Below are 15,428 nucleotides of genomic sequence, written 5' to 3' on the forward strand. Positions count from 1 at the left end.
TCATATTATATTTTTGGACTTAACATAGAAGAGATGCCTATTGCATGCCATTGTGGCATGCAAGCCCATCAGTACATCATAGTGTGAGTGCGATTTTCAATCACAAAATTACTGATAAAAACCTATTAGCTCGAAGACATAGATAACTGTGGATAACATCAATCAACCGGGACGATCTACGATCTCACTTATTCAAAACTAAAGAATCGGACAGTCCAGTGCTGGAGTCTTTTATTACTGCTAAGGTAAGTGTTTTAAAAATACCATAAATTTTAGGTTATGTTGTTTTTATAAATTAAAAGTGATTTTTTGAGTAGAGTTATCAGATCTTAGATTAAAAATGTTAGACTATTGAGAAAATTATAATATGTATTATATATTATAACAAAATCATTTAATACCTAATGCAAGTATTACCTATAATACATTATTCATTTACAAAAGGAAACAAGTTGTTACAAAAGAAATAAAAATAGAAAATAGTTTCTTTAATCCTTATGTTGTATAATTAAAGTTATCCACCAGAATAATGTTATCTGTGAAGCGTGAAATTGGTAAAAAGTTCCTATAGTTTCCTTAAAAATTGTTTAGTTTGAAATTTAGGCTGACAGAATGTCAAAACAAACAGTGTAGCCTTAAAAGTTGCTAAAGATATAACCAAATTGCAGAAAAAATTGCATGAACATATTCTATTTAGCTGCAACTTCTTGCAGCAAGAAGTTGCTGCAAGTGATTGCAGCTGTTCTATTCAATTCTCGTGTGACACGATGCAATTTCTATTGCTGCAAGAAATTGTGCAATTAGTTGCATCGTGTAAAGTGGCTATCTAGTACATTCACATAACAATATTTTACATAAATCTATTAATTTTAGACGAACCTGCTTATTTAGAGGACGAAAATCATCCTGATCAAGTTCCATCGGAGGAAATGGTACGCAGGCCTCAAAAAAGTGCGTAGGTAACATGATGTTGAAAGAATGGGGAGATTGGAAAAGAAGAAGTAAATTGAGAGTGAGTAAATCCAATAAACACATTTATCTTATGCTTTTTCAAGTGGATATAACAACTAAAAAATAAATAAAGAAAAATGTTGACAAATTTGTATAGAAATGACAAGTTTTTGAGTGATTTGGACAATTTTAAAAACGGTCTTCTCCTCTCCAGTATAACAGATTTAATATTTTGATTTTTTGTTAAAAAATATTCTCAGCTGAGTACTGTGCGGTGGTAAGAGACTGTCTCCTTCTATGCAATAAACCATCAGCTCATGTGAATGAGCCATTTGCTGAATCCATATTTTATAACTGTTCCTCAGCTTTTCGCTTTCATCACATTGTTGTTAGAATTAATGGTTCTGATTTAAGTCGAGTTGCCATATTTACCAGTTTCACGTGGACTCATTTAACTTTTCTCTATTGTTTGAGAACATATAGGCCGACCGCTATAGCTTTTCCCGTGCGGTACGATTCATTTTCAATCAAATTAATTTAAAGCAGGAAGTGAAACGTACGCCGAAGTGTGTAGTATACAGTATACAAAATGTATATACACATCGACGTTCGTTTCAATTTATGTTTTGACTTAATTTGATTGAAAATGGATCGTACCGCATGGGAAAAGTTATAGCGGACGGACTATATCTTCTTTGTCTCTTCTTTGCAAGATTTTTCTTCTTTGGGAATTTTTTCTTAGCAGACGTATCTAATAATAAACTAATGCCTTTGATGCATGAGGGGGTTTCCGCTCTTGATGCTTCTTGAACATGTAATCCACTGTGAACATCAGGTACCTTATTTTTATCAGTGGAAGTAAGTTCACTCGTAAATTATATAGATGTTACAATGTTTTTATAAAAATATTCATCAATTATAGAAATTAATAATATTGGTAACATTGATTACAAAGTTTTTTCCACAGAGTGATTCAAAATTTGCACTTACAATGAGGTTATTTTATTTAAAAACTTTATATTATTTATTAGGTACATAAGATACGATAAAAGTTTTTAGATCAGAATGAAAGTTGTCCTTTATAGATGTCATTTAAGCAATAGTTGATAAACATTATAAGTGGAGTTAAAATGTTATTCATATCAGGTGTAGTTGTGATCTAAAATTTAAATTGCATTAAATTTTTTTGTAGGCTGAACAGATAAATCAAAAAGTTAACATAGAGGACAATAATGCATTAGCGACTGGCATATCATCTCATACGGACAACACCACAGGAACGTTTTTTTATATTTGAACAATTGAGCTTCGCTTCAAAGAAAGTTGGACGCCTTGAAAAAAATTGGAAACTCAGCGTTTGGACTTAAGGAAGATATTGAAAATGCTATAAAGTAGGGATATTATACGGGATTTGTATATACTTTTGTAAATAATATTTATATTGTATAATATTTTAAAAGAAAATAATGAGTACCATTAGTGTTACTACAAATGGCTAGTGATTTTAGTAAGTACTTCTGCCAATTTTGTAAAATTGGCAAAAAAAAAAATTTCTAAATTGTTAATAATTTTGCCAATTTTCGCAAAATTGGCCAAAAACAAAAAAAATATCTACTAAAAACACTAGCCAGTTGTGTCTGAGTTTAGCGAACCGATTATAACTCTTGTTAAATTAAGGTTAAGTTTACACTTTTGACTTACCTACTGATTTAAAAATATTTTTGTAATCCTGTAAGTTGGAATCATAATATGGAAAACTTTTTTATTATTCATTTTAAGAAAAATAGTTGTTCTACATAAAAGTTTCTGCAATATCTAGAATCTATGATTCAACCATCAGATAGCAAATTTTATGGGCAATATACAGGGTACGTCAAAAAATATAAATTTCACTCAAGAGAAAAGTAGCTTTATTTTTACAATATTGAACATTGTTATTATGAAAAGTTAATTGGAATTCGAACTATATTCTAATATGCAATTACATCCTTCTATTTGAAAAAGAAATGATTTTCTGTTATTTCAATTATGGTAACTTTTGTTATTAATTTTACGAAAGAAAAGTTATTCTTTATAGAATGTTCTGCATTATCTAAAACTTAAAATATAACCATCTTATATCAAATTTTATCAATTTTGTATGAGGTATATAAAACATGTTTTTTATGACGACAAAGAAGTATAACTTCTTACGTGAGTACACAAGTACACACACTCTTTTTTTTTCCTTACATTACGCATCAACCATGCAGGGTTATTAGCGTGTATGGATTGTGTTACAAAATTATAAATTAAAAATAGATTTTAAACATAACAATTGGAAATTATAAAAAGCCCTAAATCTCTACAAAGTAAAGTAAAATACTATATTCTTGGTAAAAGGTTGCAGCCTTTGAGTAATGTGAAAATGCTTTTTGTATCACTGTCTTTTCCGAGTGCACTATTTAATGTTGGTGGTATGTTGTACTTTTTCGTTGCACTTTATACTTTGGACACTGCAATAAACAATGTTTTACGATAAAGACACTACACAAATCACACACAGGTTGATCAGCACGTTGGAGTATGTAGTCATGGGTTAATCGAGTATGGCCAATCCGGAGACGAGTGAAGATTACTGACTTGTCCTCTTCTGTTTTTGAATTGTGGAATTTGGTTGTGGTTAATGTCAACTTCGTACAACTTGGTTGGGGAGTCCCTCCATGTATCCTGCCATATTTTAAAAGTATTTTCTTTGAAATATGCTTTCAGGTCGGTGTGTAGGGTTTTCACGTTCTCTTCTGCGCTTGGGTTATTAGGTGCATGCTTTGCTATTTTGTCTACAACCTCGTTACCCTCGATTCCAGTATGGGATGGTACCCAAATAAAATTAACTTTAATATTCATATTTTCAGCCGGTTTTAGTTCCTTTTTAATGAAAAGTAGTAGTGGATGATCAGAATAGAGTTGTTTTAATGCCAATATTGAGCTGAGAGAATCTGTAATAATGATGTTTCTCTTTTTATTTTTGTTAACTATCAGAGCTAATGCTTTTAGAATAGCAAACAGTTCAGCGGAGAACGCTGTTGTGTATGAAGGTAATTTATAAGCTGCTGTGTAGTCTGACGAGTAGATTACTGCGCCAGTTCCGTCTTCGTTTTTGTAGGCATCGGTGTAAACTTTGAAGCAGCTACCATATTTGCTTAATATTTTAAGAAATTCTTGATTGATTTGAATTAGAGGCGTTTCTGATTTGTTTAGCCGCAATAAGCTAGTATCAGTAGAAGGAAGGCGAATTGTCCAAGGAGGAGGGGTTTGGATTGCGGAAATATCGTAGGTGTATGGAAAATGAATACCTATTTTTAATTTTAAGTAACCTATTTTTAAAGTAAGTTTGTATGCGGTAATAGAAATGGTGATCAATTCGATTTGGGTTCTGGAAACAACTTTTAAAGCGGTCAGCGAATACGTTGTGTCTAACTGGATTATCTTGACTAGAGGATACTGCAGCGGTATAAGAAAGACTTAGATATTGTCTTCTAAACGTGAGTGGGATCTCTCCAGTCTCCCAGTATATAGTTTATATTGGACTTGTGTGGTATGCTCCTAAGGGAATTCGAAGACATATATTTTGAATCACATCTATTGTTTTTAAGTACGTCTTTTTTGAGGAGTTGTAAACGATTGAGCCATAGTCAAGTTTGGAACGTACTACGGCCTTGTAGATATGTAGTAATGTAGAAGAGTCGGCGCCCCATTTTTTGTTTGCAAGTGATCGTAACAAATTTTTTCCAGGCTGACAAGTCTTTTTTAAATATTCTAAATGTGTTTTCCAAGTTAGTTTTTGATTGAATATCATACCGAGAAATCTAACTTCGTCTATATATTTAACATGCCCTTCATTTAAGTATAAGTTCTTCAGTTGTATTTGGTGACTTTTCGTAAAACACACTGCTTTGGTTTTAATGGAATTAAATTGAAGTTTACTTGTAAATGACCACTCTTCAATATGATTTATGGCTTGTTGGACTTGGTTATGGATGGTTGTTGGGTTCTTTCCTCTGCAAAGTATAACCAAATCATCTGCATATAACCTAGCTATTACAGGATGTTTAATTTTTGCGATAATAGAGTTGATAGCTATAAGAAACAGAGTTGTGCTAAGGTTCGAGCCCTGTGGTGTACCATTTTCTTGATTTCTTGTTGAGGAATATACGTCATCTACTTTGACTTGAAACTGTCTATTTTCTAATAAATTTGATAAATATTTGAGTATATTACCTCTAATTTTCCATTCGCTAAGTGTTTTTAATATTGAGAATTTCCACACTGTATCGTAGGCTTTACTAATGTCGAAAAATATTCCGATACAATGTTGTTTAATTGCAAAAGCCTCATCGATGGCTTAGTGTGAAAACCTCGTATCTCATTTTTTTTCGAAAATGACATTTTGGTGGTTTTAGTTTGAAAACCTTGTTAGGTTTACGATTTACAACTGTTAGAAAAAATCCAAATAAACCAGACTTTTCATACAGCCGAAAAAAAAACACGTATATCAATTGCCCTTTTGATTTAGTGTGAATACCACGTATATTTATAACCAAGAATTTGGCACTTAATTTGGAGTGTTTGTTTAAGAAATTCGACTTGGAGAAATGTTTTTTTGTAAACAACAAAAGGTAGTCCGGCATATAGAAACATTATATAAACCTTAAATCAAAAGATTTGTACTGTATCAACCTAGCATTTGAAGGTGTGCAATAAGCTATGAAAAATGAAAACCTCGTAAATAATCATGAACACAACCTCATTTTAGATGAAAAACACGTATATCAAGATATACGAGGTTATCATAGTTACTTGGGCAAAGGCTTTATATACTGCAAGGATATTTACGTGTTTTTCATAGTTAATATTTTGTATTTTTCAATTTAATAGCAACATTTAGCACTTTCAGCTCTGAGCCAAGATCAAATATTTGTCTCAATATGCTCAAATTAAAATACGTAACAGTAGTTTTTGTTTTTAGATTATATTATGTAAAAAATCAGTTTTTTGCCTCTCCTGTAAAATTGTAATTTAATGAGATACGAGGTTTTCACACTAAGCCATCGTCATGTATTTCCGATTCTACGTCAATCAGATTGTCTACAGTAGAACGATGTTTTCTGAAGCTACTCTGTTCTGGTATAATGAATTTTTTTGATTCCAGATACCACATGAGTCTGTTATTTATTGTTTTCTCTGGCATTTTGCCCTTACTACAAGTAAGAGATATTGGCCTTTATGTTTCGGGATCTGATTTTGATTTACTTTGCTTAGGAATTGGAATTATTATTGAATTTCTACACGATTTTGGAAATAAACTTTTCGATGAGATTAAGTTGAAAATGCCGAGTAAGTGTTGTTTAGATTGCTAGGTGAGGTTTTTTAGAAAAATAGTGGGTATATATCGTCGCTTTAATACTATAACTTGATAACTCGAAATTAGTAGTTTTGAGATAAACGAGTTTAAAGATTTTAAAGATATTTGTGCTGCTACCATGATGTTGGTAAATACGGAATTCACTCTGCGGCTCTAAAATACTGTTCCTTAACTTTTTGGCAACTGATCTGTTTAGGAATATGGTGTAAATTTGTGTTCCAATATGGAAAAAACATGAAAAATTAAAGTTATCAACTTTTAGCACTACCATAATGTTAACATTTGGTAATGCCGCATGTTGTGCTAAGTCGCATATAAGTGAACTTTTTAACATAACTAATATTTTAAACATTATTTTGTTGAAAATTAGCCCTCTGCCATGGGGGTTGCCAGATCTGCTAACAATTCTCGAATTCTTGCATTAAAATGAACCGAATAAACAGATAGCAATTATGTGGTAAGTTCAATGGTTTCAGAGAAACACGTGCTAAAACTAGATAACTCGAGTTATCTAGTTATAGCATTCAGTGAATGTCGTATTCACGATTATTTCGATTAAATAATAGCTTGATAACTTATCTTGTCAAGTTTTAGCACTGAATATTAGTGGCATTTGAGTTTTATCAACTTTCGTCAATCATAAGTAAATACTTAACCCGTTTGAAGTGAGCTATCAAGTTTTTACACAATATGGAGGCAAATGAAATACATCTTGTGAACTAGTTATCTCAAAAACGTCAATTTTGGAGTTATCAAGTTATATTACTAAGGCGACGATATTATCTGGTCCAGGGCACGAGTTCTTACAGTTTTTTATTACCGCTTCTAATTCATCCATCGCTATTGGAAAGTTTATTTTACTATTATTTTGATCTTCATAATCTATGGTAAATTTTTCTTCATTTCTTTTGTTCCTTAAAAAATTTGGTGAATATTTTGCGTCGCTTGAATTTTTTTCATAAACTAATGCCAGTATATTTGATATTTCCTTTTGGGATTTATCTTCTTCTTCTTCAGGTGCCATCTCCGCTACGGAGGTTGGCAATCATCATAGCTATTTTGATTTTTGAGGCAGTAGCTCTAAATAGTTGTTTCGAGCTGCATCCAAACCACTCTCTCAGGTTCTTCAACCATGAAATTCGTCTTCTTCCGATGCTTCTTCTGCCATCTATCTTTCCTTGCATTATGAGTCGTAGGATGCCATACTTCTCGCCCCGCATCACATGTCCGAGATACTGTAGCTTCTTTTCTTTAATTGTAGGGATTTATATATTATATTAATTTGCCCTAACAGATTTATTGACTTGTGTGATTTGGTACCAGATATTCTTTTACTTTTTTCCATACAGTTGTCATTGGAGTGGAACTGTCAATTGTTGAAACATATTATGTTTTCCAAGATTCGCGCTTAGCTTTTTTGATAGTAAATCTGGCTATAGCTCTTAATCTTTTAAATTCTAAAGGGTTTTGTTCATTTTTCTGTCGTTTGAATTTATTAAACGCTTTTTTGGATTGTTGTATTACTTGTCGACATTCATGATTCCACCAAGGAACTGGATGGAATTTACTATTAAAGTTAATTTTTCCAATCTTTTTATCTGCTGAATCTCTTATTAGTTTTGTAATGAAATCTACCTCTTCGTTCACATTACTATTTTCATTTATGGCATGCAAGTTGCGTTCGATTTTATTTTGAAATTTCGTCCAATCCGCATTTTTTAAGTTCCATTTTGCCTCTGGTATAGCTGTAGATGCTTCTTCGTTATGAATTATAATAGGATAATGGTCACTGTCGTATGGCTCCGGTAATACATCCCATGAAAGCATATGCGTTATTGATGGTTCACATATAGATAAGTCGATAGCAGAACCCTCGCCCGTTCTTATGTCGAAACGGGTATCTTGTCCATCATTAAGTAGATTTAGGCTGAGTTTTTTCAGTAGTACTTCTATTTTTCTACCAAGATGTGATCATTTTTTTGAACCCCATAAAGGACTATGTGCGTTAAAGTCCCCGGCTATTAATCGTGGAGTAGGTATTTGTTCTAAAAGATCCGATATTTCGTTCTGGTTAAGTTCTTAATTAGGCTATTGATTATGTTCAAAATAAGAGAGCTAAAAGGAACTACAACGTTAACGGGGTTTTATTATCTCGTATGGTTAACGGACCTCTAAATTTTAAAAAACTGCGGAGTGCTACCATTTAAATGGGTGCGTTTTTGAGAAAGGGATGAATTAGTCCCATGGCACAGGGCGAATTAGGGTGAGTTCTATGCACTTTTGGTTCAAACACGTCTACAGTAAAATTGTTCCAGGTTAAATTTACTATCGAAATACTACATTTTAAAGTCAAAAATGTTTTTTTTTTACAAAAATATATTCAAAATAAAAGCAAGAAAAAAACACGAAAGAAGGCAATTTTGTTTTTTGTCCCATAACTTTTTTCCACAGTGATATAGGTATAGGCATTGCTTCAGCGAAAAATAACCTCCATCCTTCCTATCTAATATGGCGTTTGGTAGAAGTCTGCAGAATTTATAGTTTCCGAAATAGGATTTTTTAAATTTCGATGCTCATAGCATTTTCCCCATTACTTCGCAAACGTTGTTCTGTAACTTTTTTTTACGCGTTTCTAGGTATATGCCACGGTGCATTTAGTAGAAAGAGAAGTCAATTACCTTTAAAACGGTCTGCTGTGTAAGGTTGTACGACTATTTTTAAGCAAGTTCTGCTTTTTCAAGGTTTTATACTTTTAATGATTTTTCATATTTCTTATGATTATTTTTTAAATTCCTCATTATGACTTTTTTCTTGTACATGTAGATATATACATTGTGGACTAAAAAAAGCTTATTTTTTTACTTTAACATGGTGTATTGCAAAAAATACTAGGTCTATTTTTAAACAAGATATCCATAGAATATCCAAAGGTATCCGTATTCTGAGAAAAATTTTAAAATTTTTAATTTTTTTCAATTAGAAGAATATAATTGCATGTTGGAACATAATTTTTAATTACAAATAACTTTTCTTAATACCAATTTTCGATATTGTGAAATAGAAAGGTACTTTATTCTTGAGCGAAATTCATATTTTTTAACATACCTAGTACACTATTGATAAAATGTGATATTTGATGATAGCGTATTAGGTTTTAGACTATACAGAGCATTTTATAAGGAATAATTTTTCATAAAGTTAATAATAAAAAAAGTTTTTATATGGTTCCAACTTAGTGGGACCTATTGCATGTGTATATGTCACATTTTGATAAAAGCATATCTGGTTTAAAAATAGTCCTAGAATTTTTCACCATACACCATTTTACAGTAAAGAAAATATGCTTTCTTTTTTTTGACAATGTATATACCTAAATATACAATAAAAAAAGTTATAATGAGAAATTTAAAAATATTCGTACATAACAGTATAAGATAAAGTAGTATAAGTATAAAATTTTGAAAAACCATATCCTGCTCAGAGATAGTCACGTGACCTTCTACGATAGACCATTCTAAAGGAAATTGACTTTTCTTCCCATTAAATGTAACATGGCATATACCTAAAGCTGCGTAGAAAAAAGTTACAGAGCAATGTTTGCAAAGTAACACGGAAAGTGGCCCAAAATCGCTGTGACTGGCAAAGTTTGAAAAATTATATTTTGGAAACTGTAAAGGGTAGAGACTTCTACCAGACGTCATTTTAAAGAGGATGGATGGAAGTTCTTTTTCACTACAGGAGTATCTATACCTATATCACTGTGGAAAAAAGTTATGGGTCAAAAACAAAATTGTTATATTTCGTGTTTTTCTCTTGCTTTTCTTTTGAATATATTTTTGTAAACAGAAAATATTTTTGATTATAAAATGTTATATTTCGATAGTAAATTTAACCTTGAACAATTTTCCTGTTGACGTGTTTGTACCAAAAGTGCATAGAACTCACCTTAATTCGCCTTGTGCCTAGGGACTAATTCACCCCTTTCTCAAAAACGCACCTCTTTAAATGATAACACTCCGCGGTTTTTTCATATGTAGAGGTTCATTGACTATATGAAACAATAAAACCCCGTTAACGTTGTAGTTCCATTCTAAAATACATAATCAATAGCCTAAATTGGGGGGATGTTTATGTTACATAAGGAAAAACTAGTTACGTCTTTGATTCTGACTGCAATTGCCTCAATGTTTGTTTCTAGTGATATTGCTGTGCTATTAATATCGTCCTTTATGTATATGGCTACTCCTCCACTGGCTATTTTAGCATGTTGTCGATTTTTAAAGAATAAATTAAAGTTGTTTAGTTTATGTGCAGTGTTGTTTTTAAAATTAGTTTCTTTTAAACAGAATCATTGGTCTGTATTTTGAGATTAGTATTTGCAACATTTCTAAATGGGTGTAATACCCATACAGATTCTATTGAATTAAACTAGTGAATGATATTGTTATTTTAATATGTGTCCGTAGAGGTGTCGCTTTCTGGTTCGGTATGGAAGTCTGGATCAATCTGTCGAAAATAATTTTATTTCTTATTCGGGTGCATCTACTTTTAATTTTTCGGTCAATTAGTTTTGGGTAAATTTTTGTCAGTAGATCTGTGACTTCAGAAATTTCATTGGTATACATTTGTGCAATGCTTATTGGGTCGGAGGAGCCTGTACAATTTTCGAAGAAATCTATTAGTTGATCATAGTTTAAGGGATAACTGCAATTTTGATCTTCAAATAATTCTTCTGTAGGTTTCAGTATTTCCTCTAACGTCTTTTTTGGTATATTGCCTTGGTTTAATTTAGTCTGTTTCTCTTTGTTTTTTGGTACTTCAAAAGCATGTTCTGATGAAGGAGTTGGGGAACGCTCAGAAACTGTGCATTTTTGTGATATTCGATCTGTTTCTATTTGGTTAGTTTGGAGTTCTGTGCTTAGTGTTTCATTTTGCACAACTTGATCGTTAAGTTCGGTTTGATTTTGTGGGATGCCATTAGCTACTTCTTTAGTCGCCTGATTGTTACTTTTTCAATAGAGTTCTCACCGGATTCTGTATTGTGAGGAATTAAAGTGGTGTCGCCTGATACAGATGCCTTTGCTGGACATTCTTTTGTTGAATGCTTGGTATTTTTGCATATTGGACAAGTCTGGTTGTCTAAAGATATCCATATTCTATATGTTGTTTCCTCATGGGTGATAATAAAAGAATCGGGTAAGGTATGGTTGGTTAAAGGGGATATATAGGTTTGTCGCCTGAAGCTTAATATATGCTGGAACTCAGGACTGGAAGTCCCTATAACGGAGAAATGATAAGGGTGACAAAAGGTTGACACCAAATGCTTGCAATTCGGATTCTAAAATTGAGTGTGGAGTAGATGGACATACGCCTGAGAGTACTAGTCGTTGGCTGGGTGTGATTAGTCGACGTGCGTGTAAGAGTTGTTGATTAACTTGGATTTTTCCGTGGTTAGTAATAAAATCGTCCACTAATTTTTCATTTGCTAAGTAAATGCACATTCTGTTGTTGGATAGCTTTGAGCAGAAAATAATATTGATTGGTCGAATAATTTGGCTTAAACTGTGAAGGTAATCTTCAATTTTGGTGTTGTCAATTGCGTCGAACACAATTGCTTGGTTGCGTGATGGAAATACATTAGCGGTTGGTTGTCTGGTTGCGGAAGAGTAGCTTTTAGGTTGTAGAGATTGGTGGTCTGGTGTAGAACTGGGTTGAGTTGACGAAGATGAGGATGTCATGATGTAGAAATTGATATTTTGTATGCCAAAATATCAATTATTTGGGGCCAGTAAATACTGGCCTATTTTTGAGGTCGTCTATAATATGTATTTAAATAAAGTCACCTTACCAATGTTCATTCACAAAACGCGTTTTTAACTTTTGCAAAAACTATAAGCGAATAATATTTAGAATTTAACGTCTTTACTCTTTGGCTGCTATGAAAAGACTCGACCATAATTTTTATATTACAAATAAATATTGCTTTTCGCTTAAATTAAATGTTCAAACTTACAAGATGCAGGTGGCTGGCTTGAATATTGAATTTAATCGAAAATCAATATTTATTGCTAAAATAAACATTTTTTCTGTTTTCGGGCAACAGTAAAAAGTATTTGTTAAATAAGTTACATATATTCTTCTTTTTTTTTTCGTAAAATAATTTAATTAAAAATTTTTTTTGGGCACCCTGTAAAAATAAATATGTAACTGTTTATATTACTGAATGGAGAATTTAATTACGATTTAAATGGGCTAGTTCACGACCCCTATTCCTATTTAGAAAAATCATCGATTACGTCATCACGCCCAGATGGATGATATCACTAGTATGACATATATGCCAAAATTCCATAATTTAAAAATAAAAATCGACCTGTTTCGGAATTTTTTCTTAAAGTCCCGGTTTACGAAATAACGAATTTATTCCTTTCATTTGCACCATACTGTATAATTTAGGAGAGATCATATTAATGAAATATAAACTCATTTTGATTGCAGATATTTTGAAACAGCAAGAAAATTATCGGACTTATCTCGTGATCGTCCGGTTAATCCAATGGATTTGGCTCTATATTGGACAGATTACATTGTCAAACATAAAGGAGCTCCTCACTTACGTGTAGCCGCGATGGAACTTACCTGGTATCAATATTTTCTACTGGACGTCATTGCATTTGTAGTTATTATGATCATCATGACATTTACAGCTCTCTTTATTTTATACAGAAAGTGTTGTTGTAGAAAGAATAAGAAATCGAAAAAAGATTAAAAAATTAGTTTTAAAATTCGGTGTTTTATTAAATAGATATGCCGTTTTGTACTAAAAAATGATTGTTGAAATTGTTTGGCCTCATTATATTTATTTTATTCGAAGTACGTGGTCTATTTATTTCTCCAGATCCTGTACTAAATTTTTCGGTTTTTCGTTAATTCCTTTAGATTTTAGTAGTAAGTAGTTGTTGTAGTTTCAGATAGTAAGAAGAGTCATTGTTAAGTCGTCGTTTCGGATAGTAACAAGACAGTCGGTCGTAGGTAATTAACCTTCGGATAACCAAGGGGGTAAATTTGGACCCCTATGCGTGTTTGTATTTTATAAATTCAGAAATGTTTTTAATTTTAAACTCATATTTTTTTTATTTGACTTTAATATGATTCTAGATACCCTCATATTTTGCAATAAAATAACTTTTTTTAAATTTTATGAAAAAAAAAATATTTTCTGAATTTGGGGTCAAAGACGAACTCCCTTGGCCTTCCATATTCCAATTTTATATTAAGTTAATACCGTCTATTATGTGGAATTGTATGTAAGAAACCATTCAATATTGAAAAAAAAAATTTGTTAAACCTGTGGCGACGTAATTAGTGTACATTTTAAAATTTCTTTAGTTCCAAGTTCAGAATGATGATTCCTGTTTGTGTTCAGTTGTAGTTAAAAATATGTTTTACTAATGTTTATGTATAATTTATTGATACAAGTAACATTAAAATTACGAATACATTATTACATTTCTTAAAACAACTTTATTTTTTTGCCAATTGTCATTTTTGACCTGGGGTCATTTTTTACCCCCATTGGTCATCCGTGTAACAAAAAAAGGTTAGTCATCGGAAAGTTAACAAGTGTCGCCATAAAAAACGCTGGTTTCATTTATAGATAGTATAAAATAAATTAACCCTTTCTCCCTCCTTCCTTTACCTTACTAATAACTAAAGACTTCTAGACCTACCACTTACATATGGTAAGAATGCCTGCAATTATAGACCTTTTGCATTACTACTGGTACTCTCCAAAATTATTGAGAGACTCATAAAAGCCCGACTTATGTCCTTTCTCGTTGATAACAATATTTTATCACAAAATCAGTTCGGCTTTTTAAATAATAAATGTACCATAGATGCCACGTTTTCTTTACTACATGAGGTTTATCCATGCATTAAACAATAATCTGCACACTGCCACTGTTTTTTGTGATTATGCCAAAGCTTTTGATTGTGTGAATCACGACATTTTGATAAAAAAAACTAGATTTCTATGGAATTCGAGGTATTTCTTCGAACTGGTTTCAATCTTACTTGGATAATAGGAAACAACTGGTTAGAGCAAATGATACAGACTCTAGTCTCAAAAATGTTGTATGTGGGGTACCACAAGATTCAGTATTGGGTCCTCTACTTTTCCTTATCTTTATTAATGACATCACTAGCTTAAAAATCGAGTGAAAAGTTTTTCTTTTTACTGATGATACCAGTATCACTTGGAAGTACAACTCAAATATCGCAACTCTTCATGCTACTATAACTTCTGATCTATTCACAATAAAACCCTGGTCCGATTCAAATTTACTCTCTTTTAACGTAGATAAAACAGTAGCATTATCCTATAAAGGAGCTCTTCAACCCTTACCTCTTCATAATAGCCAGATCAGTATCGTTGATTCTGTAAAGTTTCTTGGTATTTTTTTAGATAGCAACCTTAAATGGTCCCATCATGTTGATGTATTTAGCAAGAAACTATCTTCAGCTCGCTTTGCAATAAGATCTGATTCGAAGGATACGAATTTAGCCTCTTCCAAAATAACATATCTTTCTTTGTTCGAGTCACATTTTTGATATGGTCTCCCATTTTGCGATTCTGGTACGTCTACCCAATCCAATGTTATTTTTAAACTACAAAAAAGAGCAATAAGATATCTGTTTGGGCTCAGAAGAACAACACATTGCAGAAGCTCTTTCAAAGATCACAGGATTATAACACTACCTTCTTTATATATTATAGAAACTGTTTGCTTAATTCATAAACATCTCCATGCCTTTCCAGCAAGACCTAGATATGACTATTCCGCCAAAAATTCTACCTTTGACATCTATTTACCAATCCCGTCCAGTAAGTTAGTAAAGGAATCTATATTATATTCTGCCAAAAAAACTTTACAACCATCTCCCTCTACAACTTAAATCTGCAACATCTTTCCCCAAGTTCCGTAAAATGACTAAAGCCTATTTATCTGAAAGTCCATATTATTCAACAGGAGAGTTTCTTAACCAATAACTAAGAAAGTACAGTATTCTT

At 32.0% G+C, this 15,428-nt stretch overlaps 1 protein-coding gene across 1 annotated transcript in view; it reads left to right on the plus strand.

Annotated features, from left to right (window-relative positions):
- Nucleotides 1-13,228, plus strand: part of LOC114329463 (UDP-glycosyltransferase UGT5-like) — a 110,841-nt gene extending 97,613 nt beyond the window's left edge. Inside the window, exon 4 of the mRNA XM_050645808.1 lies at nt 12,854-13,228. Coding sequence (XP_050501765.1) covers nt 12,854-13,124 — 271 coding nt within the window. The 3' untranslated portion in view covers nt 13,125-13,228. The remainder of the gene's footprint in view (nt 1-12,853) is intronic.
- Nucleotides 13,229-15,428: the final 2,200 nt, after the last annotated feature.

Source organism: Diabrotica virgifera, chromosome 3 (genome assembly GCF_917563875.1).
Source record: "Diabrotica virgifera virgifera chromosome 3, PGI_DIABVI_V3a".
In the NCBI taxonomy this organism is placed as follows: Eukaryota; Metazoa; Arthropoda; class Insecta; order Coleoptera; family Chrysomelidae; genus Diabrotica; species Diabrotica virgifera.